Source organism: Balaenoptera borealis (assembly GCF_965194805.1).
Source record: "Balaenoptera borealis genome assembly, chromosome: 16".
Classification (NCBI taxonomy): domain Eukaryota; kingdom Metazoa; phylum Chordata; class Mammalia; order Artiodactyla; family Balaenopteridae; genus Balaenoptera; species Balaenoptera borealis.
The window spans coordinates 68,639,298-68,661,551 of NC_138872.1; the positions used below are offsets into that span (position 1 = coordinate 68,639,298).

General features: G+C 45.5%; 1 protein-coding gene and 1 long non-coding RNA gene across 4 annotated transcripts in view; one reads left to right on the forward strand and one right to left on the reverse strand.

The window, feature by feature from the left end:
• Nucleotides 1–22,254, reverse strand: part of LOC309614378 — a 477,476-nt gene that overhangs the window by 349,075 nt on the left and 106,147 nt on the right. The gene's annotated exons all lie outside the window — the stretch shown is intronic.
• PRKCB (protein kinase C beta) overlaps nt 1–22,254 on the forward strand; it is a 311,912-nt gene that overhangs the window by 277,834 nt on the left and 11,824 nt on the right. For all 3 annotated transcript variants that reach the window (XM_082362498.1, XM_082362499.1, XM_082362500.1), the window contains exons 14-16: nt 2,513–2,593; nt 2,882–2,989; nt 7,944–8,084. In XM_082362498.1, the coding sequence (XP_082218624.1) occupies nt 2,513–2,593; nt 2,882–2,989; nt 7,944–8,084 (330 nt within the window). The remainder of the gene's footprint in view (nt 1–2,512; nt 2,594–2,881; nt 2,990–7,943; nt 8,085–22,254) is intronic.

Below are 22,254 nucleotides of genomic sequence, written 5' to 3' on the forward strand. Positions count from 1 at the left end.
TAAAAAAAAATTTATAAAAAAAAATTTAAAAATTAAAAAAGAAAGAAATATTGTTCAGCCCTTACAAAGATCAGAGCACACCTGTCTGCACTACCTTGAACAATGTTTGTTGATTAAGGGATGGGCAATAGACTGAATGATTTATAGTACAGAATACTATTAGGCATCTGTATATGCAGATATGGAAATATCATTGAGAGAAAAAAAGTAAGTTACAGAATGATAAATACAATATGACACCATTTCTGGAAAATAACACTAATACACAGAACACTGCTATATGTTTCTTATGAGTATGTAGATATGCATGCAAAAGTATAGAAAATCTGGAAGATTACAGATTGATTTTACAACATTGGTTACCTCTGAGGGTAAGGCCATCGTAAAGGGGGAATTTAGCTTAATCTGTGTACTGTTTAAATTTTTCACGAGGTAAATGTATTTGTGTATTACTTGAGGAATTGGAAAGTAATCCTTTAAGCACTTAATCCTTTATTAGGACCCAATGGAGTTATCCGCATGTGACATACATTGCTTTATTATCATTTTGCTGATTAGGACATCAGACACAATTCCTCGATCTGCCATGAGTTCAATGATCTCTGGTTCACAAGTCCTGCTGCCAAAAAGTAAACAGTCACCTGGGGAGCTTTTAAAGTGGGGATGTCCAGGCGTCACCCTAGATGCATGGAATCAGAATCCCTGCAGGGTGGGCCTCCACATCTGTGGTTTTCAAAAGTTCCCGGGTGCTCATGATGCCGCAAGCACGAGCCCCCGACTTGTGTTACTGGGGAAGCTGCATCCTCCTCCAGCTCACAGCCCGCTGGTGAGAGGAATAAACTCAGGGCAGGTTTCCCCCTGCTTTGCCATTAACTAACCCCATCGCCTCCGGCTACTTCTTTCACCTCCGCAGGCTCTATTTCCCTTTGTAAAAGGATTAACTTGTTAGGTTGTCATGAGGATCGAAGGAGACATGAAGTACTTTAAAAGTGTGGAAACACTTGCAGTAGGTGTTCTCCGAGAAAGCTTTCTCTTCATCCCTTGAGGTCAGTTCTCCTTCAGAGGACACTTCTGATTTCAGGGCAGAAGCCGAGGTGGGAGATGGAATTGGATAAACGGACAGTTACTTTATAGCCAAGGTTGCTCAGACACATGTGTTGAGTAAAACAAACCATGACCGAATTAGAGAACTTTTGAGTCATAGCTGACATTTCGAGGGCGTAATAAGTGAGAGGCACATATTTCTCTTTCATCCTCACAAAACCCTATGACAGAGATATTATTATAAACTTCATTTGGTAGATGAGGAAACTGAGACTTAGAGAAGTTAAGTAACTTCCCCCGGGGTCACACGTTGGGAAACAGCAGTCAGGATTCCAAGTCTGGACTGTCTGGCCCTCAATCCTCAGCCCTTAACCTTTGCTGTATCACCTTCTAATCCCTTTGATACGGTTAGTTTTACACCCCTACATCCTGATGGATGGTCACACAGCTGTTCTAGACTTTGCCATGCTCTGGCAATTTAGTAATAAATAGCAAAACCTTTAAAACTATGTGTACCATTTGATCCACCAGTTCTACTCCTAGGAATTTATCTTAAGGAAAAAAAAATTGAACAAATGTCCAGATATCTAATTATGTGGACGAAACCTAATCAGTTGGGTATTGATGAAATAGATTTTGGTATATCCATCCAATGGAACATTATGCAGAGGTAAAAGCTGATTATGTTGATGTGCAGATATTAGCATGGAAATTCTAAATGAATAAAATACTTTATTAAAATTCCACGTTAAAGTATTTATGTAAAGCACATACCTACACACAGAGCTTAATATATATTAATAGGAAAAAACCTAGAAGGAAATAGACCAAATATCAATCATAATTTCTCTCTTGATAAAGGATTATGGGTGATTTTAATTGCATTCTCTTAGCTTATCTATATTTTTAAATAAATAGTAAAATAGTAATAAATGCTATTACATTTTTTAACTTAAAAGTTTTTTTAATTTTGGCAAAAAAGCACATTACCATCTTAACCAGTTCTAAGCATACAGTTCAGTAGCCTTAAATATATTCACATTGTTGTGTAAATGTTATTACTTTAGGAATGAGAAACGAAGATGGGTTTTCTTCTTTAAAATGCCACGCTCACTGTATTAAAATTTAAAACAACACAACCATACTAGGTGCTTTAAAAAGGCAATGTGACATCCACAGATGTTTTCCCCGCCTGTGGGTATCTCTGGATATCCATCTTCCTAAGGTAAAGAAACAGCTTGGGTGGACACTGGGCTCCCTGTTGACTCTTTTTGACAGAGACCCACATCTGGGACTGTGACAGCCAATTTAATCTTTCACAATAGGCAGGTGACAGGCAAAGGAAGAACTCTCCCCCCACCACCCTGCCCCCAGGGATGCTCCACTCTTACTGTAAAAGAAGCGCATATTCAGTCTCAGCCGCTGCAAGAACCTGCAGTCTCCCTGACAGATGCCTTCTGTTTTCCAGATAATTGCTTATCAGCCCTATGGGAAGTCCGTGGATTGGTGGGCATTCGGAGTCCTGCTGTATGAGATGTTGGCTGGGCAGGTAATTGAATTTTAAGTGATTTGTAAGGAAAGTCCTCCCCCTTCCCCATCCTCATGGTTTCTTTAGGAGAAAGTGTCAGCTTGATACCAGCTCATAGATCTGAACCTCTATGACTTCCATGACCTTGGGGTTATTACCCTAGTCTGTTCACCAGTTTTCCTTATCTTCTCCCTGGAATCCCTGAGTGTGGCCTCGCTGTGGACCCCAGGGAGCAGCTCATGTTGTTTTGGGGCAGTTGGGGGAGGTTCAGGCAGGACTCCTTCTCCCACCCTATCCTCTGTCCCACAGGCACCCTTTGAAGGGGAGGATGAAGATGAACTCTTCCAGTCTATCATGGAACACAACGTGGCTTATCCAAAGTCCATGTCCAAGGAAGCTGTGGCCATCTGCAAAGGGGTGAGTGAGCCCCTTAACAGCTTGCGGCCAGGACCGCCACCTACAGGGGTGCTGGTTGTGCCCTGCACAAGGATGCTTTGCCCAGGGTGGGGGAGGGGCAGTGGAGGCTGAACTCCACCCCTCACCCCACTTGCCAGCCTGTGAGCCTGGTACAGAGCTGCTACCGCCCAGAGGAAAGGGAGCTTTTTTTCTAATTTGCACAGAAGCACCGTGAAGGACTGCCTGCAATAGCATCTTGCTGCTGGCTGGGCTCCAGGCTCTAAGGCAGCACAGGGAAATGCTAATGGGATGAATGAGGTAGGAAGCACAGAGACTTTTGCCAAAGAGCTGGAACCCAGGGGCAGGTACACAAGAGCTCTGCGGCACGAATCCGTCAGCTTCACTCTGCGCTGGGGCCTACGTGTTTAGTTAATACTAGGAGCGTGTGACTTTTGTCCTAAGAAACTATCAAGCAGTATTGAGTTTAAGGAATTCTCTAGATAAGTTGACCCAAACTGAGTGTCCCCAAACCCGCACTCCCTCCCCAACCCACAAATGGCTGAAAAATTCGCACATTTGTACATTGTGATGTATGCAAATTGCACCTGTGAACAAAGCAGGACACATGTTTTGGGGTAAGGATTGCTTGTTATGCATCTTGTGTTCGGCCAGGATGTGCTCACAGTGACCTGGGTGAGTCCCTGGAGACCAGTGGTCCTCCCCGTTGGTGCCATCAGGATGACCTGAAGTGCTTTTTCAGAAAGCACATACCTCAGCCTCACCCCAGAGAGTAAATCTGGGCATCTGTATTGTAAAAAAAAAAAGTCACTTGAAAACCACTGCCTTTAAGTATCTTAACCAAATGTGGTAACTTTTCAACTGATGGAAGTGTGAAAGCAACACTGAGAGACCCCCAGAGAACAGGGCCCAGGGATGCTGCCTTTATAAAGTTTTCCCTCCCACCAGTCAGCAGTACCAGTGCATTCTCAGCGTTAGAGCATGCCCACCTGTGTGTCTGGATAAACCAGGGCCGCCAGTCCTAGATTCTCAGAGTGTTTGCAGATTTCCCATTGCCCAACCCAGCCCTGCCCTTCCTCACCCATCAGACAGCATGCGAGCTGGCTTGGGTGAAGGAAAGTTGAAGACTCAGGTGGTTTATAGCAGCTGGGCCAGCCCCTCGATCTAGAAGCACCTTGCCATGCTGCCTAAATTCCCACTCTCAGTGCATCACCTAAGCTTTGTGTGTCAGCTGCATAGGTTAGGATGCAAATATCCCTGGGGAGAACATATGTGAATTCGTCTCATTCCCTAACATCTTAAAATTTATAGGTTGAAAATAGTTTTTGAGGGTATGAGGCAGGGAGAGGGAAGATGAGGAACAGAGCATGGAGAGGTTCATTAGGAGCTTAAGCGAGGCCCTTTGGCAAAGAGAGGGCATAGAACAAGGCCAGGGCAAACCCCTGTAGACATTATACGGGGTTGGGGAGAGGGAGGAGGTCATACATGAGCTCTCAGTTTGTTTAATAATTGCCAACATTTAAAGATGAGGGGATTTCGCATCAACATTCAGCTGTCCAGTTTCTCTTGAAAAATCTGATCTCTCCATGCTGGTCCGTCATTCCTGTAAGGCATCAGTCAGCTGAATTGGAAGCCAGGGTCTCTTTAGATAGAATGTGCCCTCTCCTATCCTGATTTTTCTGGGCAAAAATCCCCATGTGAGTTCAAATCCCAGCATTATTAGCCCTATGACAACCGGGAAGTTGTTCAACTACATCTACAGATTGTCTACAGGACACACCTATGGGACTGCACATAGGGTTCTCTGGTGACTAGATGAGTTAATACAAGGAAATCACTTAGAAGAGAGTCTGGCACTCTGCTCTAAAACCCTTGGGTTATTACTCCCACTATTACTAATGCTGGCACTGCTATGTTACATGCTAGCCTCCTCTTGTTTTTTGAGCTTGCATCTCCCGAGATGGGGATTTTTAAAGTGGCAGATTTTGGAGCTCAAGACCATTTGCAAATTTCAACCCTTTCACTTCCTAGGTGCGTGGTCTTGAGCACATTACTTTGCATCTGTGAGCTTCTGTTTATCTCCAAAAATGGAATATTAATCCTCATTAAACAGAGTTTTGGAGAGTGTTAAATGACGTAACAGAAGAGCTAAGCGTTTTGCATGGTGTTGGCACAATAGTAGGTGCTCAATACATGCTCAAGACCTTCCCCTTCACAGCTCTGCCTGCTTAGACAGCTGGGGTTCTAAGTGGGTCATGGAGGAGAGGGTTTTCCAGGTCAGCTGCATTCAGCTTCAGCTCCAATTAGCAGTTTCCCTGGTAGAGCAGATTTCTATTAATTTCAGACCCATAACCTTCAGGATTAACGAGGGTGACTTTCTTACTATTGGGTTTGGGGAGCTTTCTGAGTTGTGTCGGCTGAGGCCCATGTGGGCTTTTTCTTCAAGGCTGATGCTCCAGAGAAGGGTAATGCTCAAGTGAACAGCCAAATGCTTCCTCCTGAACCGTGGGCCCCAGGGGATCTGTCTGGGAGGTGATCAGAGATCGGAAGAGTGATTCAGTCCAGCTGTCTGCATGGCTGGCTTTGGGCACAGGAGTTCAGCGTGCAGGAGCTGAGCAGAGCCTCGCATTAGTGCTGGGTGTTTTCTGCAGTGGTTTTCCTTCGCCTGGCATTCTCCTGCCTACATGGAAAGTGAGCTAGGTTTTTGAAAACAGTGCCATTCCAATTGAAAATGTCCTATTTTCCATCCCATTAAAGACCCTATTTTCCACCATAAAAAAAAATTAGTATACGTTTGCTCAGATCACCATTCCCACTTTGTACAAACTTAAAGCAGACAGATGCCCCAATTGGCCACACATTAGGGTGAAAACAAGAAGAAACTGTAAGGTGGAGCTTCAAGACTCTGGGTCAGTCTGATCTGTTCGAAGCATAGTTCTGCTAGTTAGCTGTGTGATCTTCAGTAGGTGACTACTTTTCAGGACCTAGTTTTTTTATGTGGAAAATAAGGATAATAGTTTCTGAGGCCTGAAAGTGTTGTTGTGGAGATGAAAGAGTGATGTGTTACAGCTGAGAAGCCTTTGGCACAGAGCCTGGGCACACAGGGAGCGCTCAGGACACGGAAGCCGTTATTGATAGGGTTACTGGTTGTGCTAACCAAGACCTCGTAACCCTTTCTTTCCTGCCATCCTAATCCTATACAAATGTCAAGGCTTGGCCCAATTTCCTTGCCCTCCATAAACTTTTCCTGACCAAGCCAGGCCACACATATCCCTGGGGAACCACATGTAATCTATTTCTCTAAAAACGCAAGGTTTAGAGGTCAGCAGAGGTGAGACCCAGTCCCAGCTCTGCCATCTACTATCTCTGTGTCAGTTGCCTTGTCACTCAAATGGTAAAAAGTAATACACCCAACTCATTGGGTTATTGTGAGAATCAGGTAAGACCAGGAATATAATATATAAATAAAGAAGTAGCTTAGAACATAAGTGCCCAGTTATTTTTCCCCTGGAAGGTAAAGCATACAGGGAAAGTATGTGCTTGTGTGTGTGTTTGTATGTGTGTGTGTGTGTAGGAGGGTAGCTTCTGATGACAAATTATCTGTAGCAAGAATCAGGCTGAGCTAAATGTCCAACAGAGTAGGTGTGAATTGCTGGATTCATCCCTCCCCCCATAATCCTGAAGCCCTGGGCAAAAATCTAAGGAGTCTACTGTCATGGGCTACTTGGTGTCAGGTCAGCTCTGGGAAGCTTCTTGGTCTTGTATGTTCCAGTCGTTTTGTTTCTTCTTTTGATGGCCTCTTGCCGATCTTTTTTTTTTTTTTTTTTTAAATTAATCATCAACTCCTCCGTCTTTACTCTCTGTGCATTTGCTGAAGTCTTGAGATCAGAGATATTTTCATGCTGCTTTGGATTCATTTACAAGAGGAAGCCTGTCTGGTTTCATCTTAGAGCATCTATTCATCTTGTTATTTAGCACTGGCTCAGAGACCCAAAGATGGAGGGTTTTGATAATTAAGTAATTTAAATGGGACACCAAAGAAACCTCAGCGGAGTTTACTGTAATGTGTGATACAAGAGAAATGAGCTGGGCTAGGTTTTGACTATTTAATGAGCTTTTGGAAAGTAATTACTTGAAACTTGGGTCCATTTGACTAATATTTTTTCTTCTGACTTGTCATTTTCACAAGTGCTTTACTGAGAAATGCAAATATTATCTGAATGAACGTGCCCTTTGCTTTGGTCAAACTCCACAGTTTCCTCGTGGTGGCAGGAGGGGAATTTGAAGATATTGAAACTGTTCTCATTAAATGCATCAGTAACTGCATAAACCTCATTCGTAAATCAAAATGAATCAAGTGACATTTCTTTTTTTTTTTTTAAGTTTTTAATTATTTATTTATTTTGGGCTGTGTTGGGTCTTCATTTCTGTGTGAGGGCTTTCTCTAGCTGCGGCAAGCGGGGGCCACTCTTCATCGGGATGCACGGGCCTCTCACTATCGCAGCCTCTCTTGTTGCGGAGCACAGGCTCCAGACGTCCAGGCTCAGTAGTTGCGGCTCACGGGCCTAGTTGCTCCGCGGCATGTGGGATCTTCCCAGACCAGGGCTCAAACCCGTGTCCCCTGCATTGGCAGGCTGATTCTCAACCACTGCGCCTCCAAGGAAGCCCCAATCATGTGACATTTCTAACTTGAAGTTCAGGGCCACATTCAGGCTGAGGTTTGATTAACCATCAGGGATCTTGTTCTGGGACGGGGAACAACAGACACTGCTGTCGGGTCCTCCTATTAGACAGACCTGGCTAGGAAATTACTGCTTGGATGAAAAGCAAAAAATAAAGATTATTTGGGACTCTTCCTCGCGCTGTCTCCCCTAATTCATAGGAGTGATCATTTCTGAGAGTCCCACGTTTCCTCTTCTGAAATTCATTAAATTCCATGTTTCTCTTTCTCTTGAAGCTGATGACGAAACACCCGGGCAAACGTCTGGGTTGTGGACCTGAAGGTGAACGTGACATCAAAGAGCACGCGTTTTTCCGGTATATTGACTGGGAGAAGCTTGAACGCAAAGAGATTCAACCCCCGTATAAGCCGAAAGCCGTAAGTAAACCGTTCTCTCTGGTTGTGGGGTCCGCGTCATAACGTGCTCTTTCTCCCTCCGATGCGTGTGTCCCGGTGTCCTCCGAGGGGTGGACCTTGATCTATGAGTGCTCACATTTATACTCAAAGGCAGTGGGTACAAACAAGGAGATTTCCATCCACACGGCCTCTATAACTGTGGGAAAGACCACGGACATCGAGTTTTTGTTTTTTTGATTCAATTCTTGTAACTGTCCGAGCTGGCAGCTTTTGGGGAATGGTTCTTGGGTGGGCAGAGTTCAGATCCATTTTTGGACAGTGATAAAGAATCTAATTTTGCCCTCGTTCTTTCCTTGGTTCGACTGTGTCATTTTCTCTTCATACTGACGTTGAAAAGGTCATGCTGTGTATCTCAACAGTATTTAAATTTAATTCTGAAATATACACTCCATCTGAGTCAGTAAAGAAGACAGAGCCACCAGCCAGCTCCCACCCAAGGCGAACCAGAATGAGTGACGTGCTGGTAGCCCTCCTGGAGGCTCTGGGCATAGAGATAGCTCTCAGAGAACTGTTATAATAGAATAGTAAAGGTCTCACATTTCCTGCAGTTGTGTGCACACGGTAGTGCTTCCATCCCCGAAGACTCGGCAGGGAGGAGGAGTTTGCACCTGAATTAATCGGGGTTCTACTGGGAGGATATTTCTTTGTTAGATTAAGTACAGTGGAGACCTGGTAACTTTATTATGGGTTGTAAAACTACCGACTGAGGCTGAAAAGTGACCATAAACATTGTCATCGAAACCTGAAATTGTGAGAGTCTCAGATATTAAGATGAAGAAAATGACAGTGATAATGGTGCTTGTTTTGATATCATTATTATTAATTTCTTGGCCACTTATCTGGCCATATTAAACACTTCACACATAGCATCTGATTAAATCCTCACGACAACCTATTATGCAGGTGCTTCCATGTAATGGAAGAGGAAATGGAAGCACAGAGGGGTTAAGTGCTCTGTCCAAGGTCACTCAGCCAGTGTGTGAGGAAGCGAGGATTCAGAGCGTCTGACTCCGTTAGAGGCATACCAGGATGCCCGGGGCAAAGGACACGTAGTTTAAGAAAGCCTCCCAGCTGCTTCTGTCATCTCACCAGTCCTGCACATCCCAAATGGTTAGAATCACAGCATCCCTGATGAATCCTGTTTCTCTCTGGACACTTCCTGGTGTTCAGATACAGGGTCCTTTTAGAGGCAGCCAGTTCCACACTGTGGTCCTTCTCATTGTTGCCAACATGTATACTGATATCAAATCAGCCTCCCCAGCGTTGCCATCACTGGGTCCTGCTCTATCAACCAGAGCCTCTTTCTCTGTAGCACATCCTTATACTCCTGAATCCTGCGATTTCCAGGCTAAACACGCCCCTCCTCCACCTGCAAGCATGTCCCGTGTGACATCACCTCCGGGTGCCTCTTGTCCTCCAGGTAATCGACATCCACCTTAAAATACAGACACAGGATTGAGCACAATATTCCTAATAGTGTCTGACCCTCAGTGAATACAGTGGGTCCAACAAACCATCGCTTTTTTAATTTTTTTAAGGCTTTAATGTTGCAGGATCTTTTTTTTTTTTTTTTTTGAAGGTTCATGTTGGTGTTTTTCTTATTAATTTTTTAAAATTTATTTATTTTTGGCTGTGGTGGGTCTTCGTTTCTGTGCCAGGGCTTTCTCTAGTTGCGGCGAGCGGGGGCCACTCTTCATCGCGGTGCGCGGGCCTCTCACTATCGCGGCCTCTCTCGTTGCGGAGCACAGGCTCCAGACGCGCAGGCTCAGTAGTTGTGGCTCACGGGCCCAGTTGCTCCGCAGCATGTGGGATCTTCCCAGACCAGGGCTCGAACCCGTGTCCCCTGCATTAGCAGGCAGATTCTCAACCACTGCGCCACCAGGGAAGCCCCCATCTCTTGATTATTCTGCATCTGGACAACTTGGACGAGCCGTTTCCCCTCTCTGCTCTTCTGCTGCATCGTCTGTAGTACAGCAATGATAACAGGTTTCTCCATCAGAGGAGGCTTATAATGCATAAAGCACTCAGTACGTGCCCGGTACACAGTAGGCGCTCTGGGATGGTTGATGGGTTTTGTTAGCGGCTTGGCACATGTTGGTCATTGTGTTGGGTGCAGAGTCTCTGGGGGGCAGAACAGTGTTAGTCCTGCTGGCGCTAATCCCTGAGATAATGTCCATGTGTACACCTGCATGTCATAGGCAGTATCATCACTTCTGTTATATCAAAAAAGATCAAAAAGCAATCTGGAAGAGAAGAGTGGATTCTCCATTCAGGAAACTGGGAACTTGGAGGTGGCACACATAACCCATTTGGGTTTTGTGGGGCTCTTCATGAGGCCTCAAAATGTGGACCGATCTCTCTTCACTTGGCCAGAGGAAAGATGCACATGCCCCCATCCCCACCGGCACTGAGCCACTGACATTTGAGGTTCATTCTTTACGTGTAGAGCAGTGGTTTTGCGAAGTGTGGTCCCCAGACCAGCAGTATCACCTGGGAACTTTAGGAATGAAATTCTCAGGCCCTGCCCCAGACCTCCTGAATCAGAAACCCTGGGGGTGGGGCTCTCCGGGTGAATCTGATAAACACTCCAGGCTGGGAATCACTGCTGTGGAGTTCGTGGTCAAAAGCTCAGGCAGGGAAGCTAGACAGAGGCCAAAGGAATGTGGCAAGGAGAGAAATCTGTTTAAGAGGAAGACACTGGTTCTCACACAGTCTGAGTGAGGGGTGGTACCTTCCAGGAACAGGTGGCTACAGAGGCCAGGCAGGTAATGTCAGTGAGGGAGGTGGGAGTGGTGAGGAGAGGGGCAGACAGGGGAGCTGGTGGCCCTCAAGGGCTCTGCGGGTGTTCGTCTCCAGCGGACCAGTTGGAGGATCCTGTGGCTCATTACTAATTATTGTATTCTTTTTATATTATCCATGATAATAACAGCTACCGTCTCCTGAGAACCTTCTGTGAGCCGGGCACGGGGCGAGCCAGGTTGGTCGTGTAGGGATGCAGGCTGTGCGTTGCTCCATCCTCATTGGGATTTTCATATGAAATCTCACTACTTTTATAAATATGTCAGCAACAAAGTTTTAAAAATGAAACACAAATCAGGTCAAATAAAACACACCCATGAACCCTACGTGGCTGTCAGTTTATAACCTCTCGGATAGTGATCAAAGTCAGGTTGAAGTTTAGCCAGTTAGGACTGGTTACTGACAACCAGAGCCCATTTTGACTGGTTAAATACTTTGAATATTTAACCTGGCTCAGAGAAGGTGCTCAGGAAAAATTAGCTGTTCTTATCATTGATGATACAAAAAGATTACGATAGTTAGTGATGATCAACAGGATCCTTCAACTGTTCTATACTGGATATGGTTTCCAGCCAGGCAATGTCTTGAACTGCCTCATGCGGGTTTAACAATGACTTTCAAAGTACAGTGACTGGACTGGGCTATAGACTTCAAGATGTTCTACAACCAGCTCTTAGGGGAAGAGGCACTGCCTTTGATTTTCTTCGGGTGAATTAGAAATAAACATAATAATGAATACACCACCCACTCATCTGATTCAATCTGGGCATATGCCTTTCACACAACAGTTGCCAGCCTTAGAGCCCCTCCCCCCCGCCAAGGATTTCACATTTCCCCTTCCCCACACCTTCTGAAAGGCCCGCAGTGAGTGTGTGCAGAGTTCCATGTGCCTCGCAGGATATTAAAAGGCATGCATGTATCTGTCAGTGTTCCTGATTCATGCATGCTATTAAATAGAGTGCAGCAAGAGAAAGAAAAAACATGGGGCAATAACAGAGGATTATATTCAAACATCAGTGAAGGGTGCTATTATTGGACGTTCATGAAAATAATTTTAAATAGATTTTTAAAGTCGTTCTCTTTTATTGTGGCAAGAGCTCTTCGCAGAGTAGCATTGGAAACTACTGAAACACATTAGCCTGGTGTATTGTTTCGGGTACAAGAGTAATTTTTTTAACATGCATCTGATCGTGTCACTCTCTTGCTTAAAACCCCCCTGATGGCTCTCTGCCAGCCCCAGGATAGTGTCTATTGTTCCTTAGCATATATGGCTAAGGACCTCCCCAGGTCCAGTCTCTGCTGCCTCCCCAGACTCCTTACTGCAAGAACTGGCATTTCTGAGTGTCGTTCAGTTCCTCAAACATGCAGTGCCTTCCCTTCCCTTCCTGGCTTTCCCCATGTGGAGCCAGCCGCCTGGAAACCCCAAAGCCTTCCCGTGCTCCCTCCATCCCCCATCCTCCTGGTGCCTCCCTCCTTCCTCCTCATCAAATCGGTAGACCGTCACCCACGCAGGGAGCCTCTTGTCGATTCCTGAGTAGGGATCATCTGCTAGTGTCCCATCAACAAACTCATCACACTTTGTCGTAATGACTTGTTCAGTGTAAGGTCTGTCTTTTTGACGAGACTAAAAGATTGCGACTGTCTTTTTCAGGGTTGGATCCCAGTGCTTAGCATAAGGTTGAGCACATAACATGTGCTTAATCATTTTTACTGAATAAATGAGTGATTAAATGAAAGGCTGTCAAATAGGCTGCTGCAATCACTGGGCTGAGGAACATACTGGATTCTTTAGGGATATATATTAGAGCACAGGGTGTTTTTCTCATGTACAGCAGTGTGTCTCAAATAAATTGGTTGTTGTGTAAGCTACCCTTTTTATAAAGGGCTATAATTTGGGTGCTGACTTGTATCTGTCATGGCATCGTTTGGTTGTGTGATGAAGGATCTGATGATGCAATGCATGAATTGTTGGACTTTGGATGCAGGGGGCTGTGACTTCCGCAGTCTGTCGTTGCCCAGCCAATGCTACAGGTGCCATGATGCAGCCTAGCGGAGCTTCTTAAGCTTTAATGTGCATACAGAGTCTCTTAGGCGTCTGATTAAACTGTGGATTCTGATCCAACCAGTCTGTGGTAGGGCCTGAGATGCTGCATTTCTACCATGATCCCAGGTGAGAGGATGCTGCTGGACCACGGTGTAGCAGGGGCTACACCATGGTTCTGTGGGGTCCCACCAGCCAGTGAGTTGACTGGTGGATCCTGCTGTAGTCAGTGTGCCGTGTGGCACGGTGAGGGCTGTGCTGAAGGGGTCTATATGTGTTAGTACAGAACGTGCTTGGAATGTGGCTTGGGACGCGTGGCAGGGTGCTGTAGGTCAGTGTGCGGCGGATGGGAGGTGCTGGTTTGTGGTGGAGGGGCGGAGTATGTGGCTGGGCGTGTGGTGGGTTGAGAAGCAGCACGTTCTGGTTCTGTCCTCTAGTGGGGACGTTATGGGTCATCCATTCAGCAGGTGTTTATTGATGTTAGGTGCTGTTCTAGGCCCTGGAGACACAGCAATAAAAATAAAAATCTCTGTATACTCTAGAGGGAGTGGGCAAATAATGAACATAGAAATCCGTGACTATGTCAGAAGTTGCTAAGCATTATGGAAGGATGGGGATTGGGAGAGCAGGGTCACAGAGACGTCAGTTTTAAATAGGGTCATTGGAAAACCTCACTGAGAAAGTGACATTTCAGCAAAGATGGGAAGAAGGTGGGGGAGGGAGGGAGCCATGTGTATATCTGGGGGAGAGAGTGGTTTTGGTGGTAGTAACAGGTGCAAAGGTCCTGGGGCAGGAGCTGGCCTGGCACGTTCAGGGAAGAGCAGAGAGTCCAGGTGGCTGAGCTGAGCCGGCAAGGGAGAGAGTAAAAGGAGATGAGATCAGAGAGGCCGCGGGAGGGGCGGAGGGTACAGGCCACTGAGGATCTGCGGCTTTTACTCCAGCTAAGATGGGCAGAGCAGTATCTTGATCTGACTGTTATGGGGGGGGAGGGGTGAAATCAGGAGATGGGTTATGAGACTCTCGCGCTAATCCAGGTGGGAGGTGCTGTCTGGTGATCAGCTTGGAATGTGGCTGTGCTGTCGTGGAGGGTGTGTTGAGGCCGCACCGCGGGTGAGCATGTCTTATGGGAGAATTTGTGGTATGTGGTGCTATAATGTCACAGTGCACGGTAGGCTAGCATAAGGTGTTTAAATCAAAACGCCTGACTGAGATTTCGATGGCGTTCGTATATCATTATGAATTGCCTCGGTGACGTCCAGTGGTGTCCATGACACCTAACGCAGGGCTCGCCCTGAAAATGAGGTAGGGACACCGACCTTGGGCTCAAGGCTCCAGTTGCCCCGTGGAGGCAGCCCTTGGATCAACTCACCCGACGGGCAGCATAGATGCAGCAAATAGAAGAGTGAGAGAACAGTAACAAGGCAACAAGGACGCCCTGCTTCATTACAGTCCACGGAGCCTGCAGTGCTAGGGTGTGTGTACAGAAGCCTGCCCACTCGTAAGCGTGGCTCTATTCTTGTCCTAAGACATGATCATCTGATCGTCATTTCACTCTGGGCAGGGGTTGAGTACAGTTGGACGGGACATAGTCATTAGGAAACATCTCTTTCCCTACATCCTTTCATCGAGGGCGGCCATCTGACACTGTCTAGACATAATGAGCGGGCTCACCCCTCCTTCCTTCCCTTCCAGCCTTGGTGTCAGGCTCACAGACTCCAGCCCCAACCATATGATAGGCTGATGCCAATCATTTCTGCTCTGGTTACCTATTCTCTGTTCTCATCACTTTACGTAAAGCCCCATAGAATTTTGAGGCATCTGCACATCTGGAAAGTCTTGGAATCTTGCAAACTAAAAAAACAGAGCCCCTTCTCCCCATTCTACTTTATTCAGCCTTTCATTTAATATCCTTTCCAAAATACTGCGTAGGTTACTGGATCACATACCATTACTCGCATCCTCTGGGTGTCTAAATGCCGAACTGCTCACAGGACTTGGTTTCTTGGTAATTCTGTCATCTGAAAACATTGTTTATGTAGCTGAGGTCAAAAGCTTCAAGTACTGCTTTAATGAGCTGCAATTCTGTTCATATGACAATTCTCCTCCAAACCCAATTGCCCTTTACACTGTATGAGTAAGTGTCTCTGTGTGTGTGTCTGAACGTGTGTTTGATGTGCTGACATTTCTGAATTGAAGCCACAAAGCATAACCTTTGTATGTTTGCTATTAAAACTCAAAATTCAAGGCTTAAGAAAGGGAGCTAACTTTTACTTAACATGATTTATTTAAGAATAGAATCTAGCTCCCCCAAAGTACCAAATGCTCAGAGGATAATATTTTTTTGAATATTGGGATTTAAAATACTTCTCATAAAACCTGTACTGTTCAAATACATGGAAAAAATATTGAGCTCTTGTCTGTGCCAGGCACTGTTTTAAGTGCCTTCCAGGCATTACCTCATTTAATTCTCACAACCCTATGAGGTAAGTGTCATTGTCACGGTGTTGCAGATGAGGGCATGAAACTTGGAAAGGTTAGGACATCTGCTCAAGGTCCAGCAGCTTGGAGGTGGCCAAGCCAGGACTTGAACCATGGATTTCACCTGCTCAGTATCTTGGAAAGATTTTTAGAAGCACCTGGAGCCCCTTTTAATAAGGTTTGTGATAGCACTGATGGGAGAGAACCATGATAACAGCATCTAATGGTGTCTGTTACATGATAGAAAAAGACTAAGTATTCTTACAGTTCAAATGAATTAAAATTTATTTTAAAATATTGCAACAAACATGTAGCGTATTCACACCTTTTACAATTCACTGGCAGGATTTTTAAAAGATGCAAATCTCACTTGTTCCTTAAGGCTTTGATTTCGAGGCTGGCAAAGACAGCAGACACTGAATAACCCCTGGAAGCAGGGCATGGCAGCATCTGAAATGAGGCACTCAAGGCAGGCTCGTTAAGAAGTAGACGTTTTCCCACCCAGTTCTGTTTGTTCTCGTGGTTATCCAGAGTGTGGAGTTTGCAGAGATCATAATCAAAATATTAGGCTACATCCATACACTAACAAATAGCCAAGGGTTGTTTAGGACATGTAGCCTGGAGTTTGTGTATCTGTTTATCTCCCTTTCCATCCATCCATGGAGAACCTACTTAAACTGTGGATTCAGCCAGGCTCCCTTTGAAAGATGGTTTAAATTGACAGGTTCCTGGGCCAAGTGAGGTTCCTAAATCATTTGCCAGGTGCGTGACTTTGAGCTGTCCCTTGGCAGAGGGGCCAATGGTTTGATTGAAATGGTAGGCGGGAAGGTCACATGCTGAGAGAGAGCATGAAACTGTTAGGATATGTCTGGCCATAACCACTGAAATGTGACAGAGGTCAAGAATTGAAAGATACCTTAGAAGTGGAATTCAACCCCTCCATTCTATAGATGAGGAAGCAGAGGCCCAGAGATTTCCCCAAGTGACTTGCACAGGGACTAGGACAGAACCAGGACAAGAAAACTCGCCCTCCATTTAATGCATGAAGGACTTTATTAATAACACTATTTACAACAGTAACAATAAAATGGATCAGGCATGTTCTATGAAATTATTCAATTTTACTAGAAAGCAGAGCACTCTATCTAATTTATTGATCTCATGTCATCTGCACAACAATCCCAGGAAATAGATGGTATTATTAGCTCCCCCGTACAGGTAAGGAAACAGGCTCAGAGAGGTTAAGTAACTTGCCCATGGTCACACAGCCAATTTAATTTGAAGTCCTATTTCTTTCCCGTTGAAGCCCATACTCTTGCCTCCATGATGTTTCTTCTCTCATCTCCCAAACTCAGCTGCACAGATGTGGGATTTGAACTGCTCTTGGCCCAGTCCCATGTTTAAGTACTTTCCTGGGGGATGGGCTCCGTTGAATGAATGTCCAGAGAAATCTAGCTCCTTAGATTCTGACGTCAACCCTGCCCAGGTTGTAATTCTTATCACAGTGCCCCAGAAAGCTGTTGACCAAAGGTTGGGAGAACTTCAGGAGATGAACACATGGATCCGGGGAGACTGGGTCAAGCAGCAGGAATGTGGACAGAGAGTCAACAGAGCCAGGATTCAAACACCAGCCTTGGGACTTCCCTGGCGGTCCAGTGGTTAGGACTCAGCACTTTCACTGCTGTGGCTCGGGTTTAATCCCTGGTCAGGGAACTAAGATCCCACAAACCATGCGGCATGGCCAAAGAACAAAACAAAACAAAAAAACCACCAGCCTTGCTATTCAGCAGCTGAGTAAAGATGAGCGTCCGCAATCGCAGGCTCTCCAATCTCAGCGGGGCTCTTAAGCCTGCCCCGTCAATCCCTCTCTGAGTCCCCTGGGCAAGTCCCCAAAGCTTCTGTTTTCTGAAGGTGCCCCTACTAAAGTTCCAGTCCCCTTGGTCTCAACTGATAGCCCCACCTCCTAAGTCGGGGGGAAATTGAGGCCCATGGGTGCCCATGGGTGGGTGGCTTTCCTGCTCCTGTATAGTCATCTTGACCTCTTTGACCTCTTTCCCTCTGTGTGTCAGCAAACAAGTGCCTCCCCCCGCCCCCCGTGAAGACTTTCCCCTTCTGCTCTGAACCCCCCCTTCTCCCATGTCCTTTGCACGTCTGCTCTGGCCAGTCTGTGCCTACAGCTTCTCTCTATATTAATCAAAGCTCCTATGGTTGCAAATAGGAACCCAGTTCAAACTGACGTAATGACTAAATTTTTTTCAAGTATTTAGCTGTGGCTGGATCCAGGGTCTCAACAATATCAAAAGCCATCCACTTCTCTGTCTCCCTGGGATTGCTTTCCTGTCTGTTGATTTCATTCTTCATTCCCTGAAGGCTTTCTGGGGCACATAGCTACTCCAGACTTACTACGTCCCATTATTTTCTCAATTTCTGCCGAAAAAAAAAGAGCTTCCTTTTCCTAAACTTCCTAGCAGCCTGGAACTCAATCTTGTCGGAAGATATCGGGTCATATGGTCATCTCTAAAGCAATCACTGGGCCTGGGGGTGGGGGGGATGGAATGTTCTGATCAGCCAGGCCTGGGTCTGCCCCTGTCTAAAGTGGACATCTTGCAGAGGGGAAGGAGTGGGTCCTCCAAGAAAAATAAAGCCACTGTGCCTGCAAGCCCAGCAGATATCCACTCTGATTCAATTCTGATTCATTCTCCTCGACACAGAAACACGCTAAGTCTCTCGTCTTAAAAATCCCTTGCCTCAAACCTGGATCCCTCCATCCTACCACTAGGGCTACTGCCCTATCTTCTCATACAGACAAACTTTGGAAGGCGTTCTTGCTCTCTCCACTTCATTACCTTCCATTCTTTCTACAGTTCAGTGCAATCTGGCTTCTGCCGCCACCATTCTATTGAAATTTCTCTCCTTGAGTCAGCAATGACCTCAAAATTGTCTCCTCTCGTGGTGGACTTATCTTTCTTGACCTCATCAAATTGGGCACTTTGATCTTCCTTCCTTAAGAAAAAATCTGAAAAAGTAAAAACACCCAGCAGCATCAAAAGCTATGCAGTGAAATTAAGTACCTCCCCATAGACCCCTAACTAGGCTCCTTGGCTGTCCTTCCCAGAGCCACCCACTGCGACCAGCTTCCTTGGGTGACCTTCTGGAGACGCTGTGTGCAAGCACAGAAGTCCTCCGCATCACACACAAGGATGTTAGTGCTCGTGTTCAATTCCCATGCCTGGCTCTACTCCTCCCTTCCATCTTGGAGGTTGTTTTTTATTTTATTTTTTACTTTTAGATTGGAGTATAGTTGATTAACAATGCTGTGTTAGTTTCAGGTGTACAGCAAAGTGATTCATTTATACATATACACGTATCTATTCTTTTTCAAATTCTTCTCCCACTTAGGTTGTTACCTAACATTGAGCAGAGTTCCCTGTGCTCTACAGTAGGTCCTCGTTAGTTATCCATTTTAAATGTAGCAGTGTGTACATGTCTATCCCAAACTCCCTGACTATCCCCGCCCCCCACCCCGCTGGTAACCGTAAGTTCCTTCTCCAAGTCTGTGAGTCTGTTTCTGTTTTGTAAATAAGCTCATTTGTATCATTGTTTTTAGATTCCGCGTAAGTGATATCATTGTTTTTTATCAGCACGTCTAAATCTACTTCATTCTTTCAGTAGCTTCCTAGTTTCCTATATGTGCGAGTATACCTGTAGGATAAGCTCAGAGTCTCTCCCTCCTTTTCAGGCCCCTCTTCTCCCTTGTTTTTATGGCACTGAGCTGACTGATTTTCCTCCTGTCTACATAACCACTCCCCGGCAGAGATACTACTGCATGAAGACTTCTGATGACAATTGAACTTGGAGGATCAAGACACGCCCGTGACCCGGAGAGGGAAAGAACAAAAGTGTATTTTTTGTTTATTTACAAGTGCAGTTTCTTAAAAGCAATCACAAAATGCCCTCCAATTAGGGTATGAAAAACAGCAACTCAGAGGTGGTGTGTGAAACTGCTCGAAATGTCTTTCCAAGGGAGTGAGGCTTGGATGGGAGAGGGGAGGTGTCCCTTTTGTGCCTGGGCCCACGTTTTCCTCACTTCCTCTAACCAGGAGCCCTAGGGCCTGGCTTCACCTTGTGGCTTCCCACATATCCTGCCAGCCTTGGTGGGAAAGATTTCGTGTTTTAAGTGCCTATAACTTGTTAATGATAATATGCTCGTGATCTCAGAGAGACAGCAGTGAGCAGTCTTGAAGAGAGATCTCAGTTCCCTGCCCAGGAATCAGACCTGGGTAGCCTGGGTGAAAACCAGAAATCCTAGCCGCTAGTCCACCAGGGGCTAGAGGCTAGAAGCAAAGTTGCCCTAGCTCTTGCCCTGTTTGAAAAATGAATTTCTCAAAGAGGCAAACACTGTAAGAACACGTACAAAGTTTATTATCAGAGACACAGCATAACATGTGGGAGAGCACACAGAAAAACAGCTTGTTTAAAGACAGAAGCAAGGCAGAAATACACACCCTGAGAGAAAGGGTGTGGGTGTCCTCCCTAATGAGGAGAAGTACGGTGAAGAGGTGGTTAAATCATTTATATAGGGCAGTTCTTCCGGGTCTTTGCTTACCTTTGGCCAATTATCTCACTTGTTTTCCACACCTGACCTGTCCTAGGGCCCTCCCCAATATGTGTGCACATGTTTTTTGCCAAGATGGATTCCAGCGCAGAGGCCTGTGGGAGGTTTGACAGCACCTATTACGGGGTGGCATCCTCTCCTTTTTTGACCCCCGAGAAGCCTTCCTGTGTATGTGCAGTTGGGCAGCTGGGGAGGTGATAGATGTGGTTGTCTTATCTCTTTACTCTGGCAGAGCTCAGCCCCGGCCACCAGCTTTGTCCTTGGAATGTCTAGGGAAAACAAAGCTCCAGTTTACTCTGCTGGACAAACTCCAGCTGTCCAGCCCAGGGGCCCATCTACCTTCTACCTCGCCAGGATAGGTTGGGTGGGGTGTGGCAGGGCCTGTAGGATCCCTCAGTTGCCAGGGTACAGCCACGCCCATCAGATTAGCTCATTGGGCAGGACTGGGTAAGTCAGCACTCAACAGCAGCTACCAGCTACCATGTCAGAGATTTTATGTGCATTTTGTCAAATCAGCCTCACCGCATCCTGCAAGATAGATCTATTTGACATAACAGAAAACCTGGCTTAGGGAATTTAGCTAACCTGCTTACAAATTATCTGGCTGGGGATTGATGGTGCTGAGATTGGTACCCAGGTCAGCTTTTAAGTCCATGCCACGTGATCGGATACAGTCTGTAAGGCAGTGAGATGTCCCTGATGCCCCGTGGTCTTTGGAATCAAGCCAAGCAGGCTCTGAATCGTGGTTCTCCTCCTTTACCTTGTATGGCCCTGACCAGATTGTTAACTTTTCACATTTTCTGTTAAGTGGAGATAATCCTTTTCCTGCCTATCTTACAAACTTGTGAGAATCAAAGCTATAAAAACATAAGCAAGTAAAAGGGTTAATTAGTATTTGAGGGCAGTTTATTTGAAGCCAGCAACATAGGTTTAGGATAAATGGTGAAGAATAGATAAGAACAATATGATACTTTGTTGACATGGGGAAAAGTTGAGAGTATATTTCACGTAGTGTTTTTAAAAGCAGGCTAAAGAATAAAGTGATGAGTCTACATTTTTTAGAGTAAAAGACATCCATCCGTCAATTCATCCAGCCATCCAGGACACAGACCAAAATGTTAACATAGTAAAGGTGGTGGAATTACAAAGGGTTTTGTTGTTTCTTTTTCTTGGTGCTTGTGAACAAGTTATTTGTTTCTGCATAAATGGATCAGTTGTCAGATCTTGGATCAAATCCTAGCCAGTTACTTAAGCTCTAAATCTATTCCTCATTGTATAGCAGACTTCATAGAACTGTTGGATTAAATGAGATCATGCTTATAAAGCACTTATACAGTATCTGGCTAATAATAAGCACTTAATATATGCTACTATTCATCCCTTTGACAACATTGAGTGCCTACTCTGTACTGGGACTTGGAAATTCAGGGGTGGGCAAATCAGATGTGGCTTCAGCTCTCATAGAGCTTACAGTCTAGATGGGAATATAGACAATACAGATACGCAAAGAAATAAACATGCAATTGTAGATTGGGATATTCACCTATTTTACTTCCTGTGGAAGAAACGAACAGATTGCTCTGGGAGAGACTAACAAGAGGAGAAAGGGTGAATCTGCTTTACTTGGAGGTGTCCAGAGGATCACCTCGCCTGCTCTGAGGAGGTAGCATTTAACCTGAGATCTGGAAGAAAACAAAACATTGCGTGTTGTTTTTAAATGAAAATTTTCTTAAAAATGAAACTTGCTATCAAGCACAAAAGACCCCCTCTCTTGCCAGCTTCCTCCTTAATAGACACAGAGATCAAATATTCCTGATTGTAAGGGACCTTCATTATTAGGAAAGGAGGCTTTCATCTTTCCTTCTTTGCCAAAGTCCAGACCATGCAGAATATTGTCTGACTCTGCTCCAGAGAAACACCTTGGTCCACAGACAACTTTTAAAAATGATCAAATGCGTGTGCCTGGCATGGCTGGCTGCTTCTCCCTGGGTGGGTCCCTCCTGCGTTCTCCTGCTGCAGAGAACCATAGGCGTGAAAAGGATCCCGAATTTCACTGAATTTGCACATTAAAAAAAGAGAGAGAGAGAGAGACTCCCTTGTCTTTTAGTCAGACCATATCGCTTGGGTATCTTTTCATTGTGACCTAGTCTCGGTTCGTTGTGACCTAGTCTCTGGTGTCTTGATGGAGGCTGGGCAGG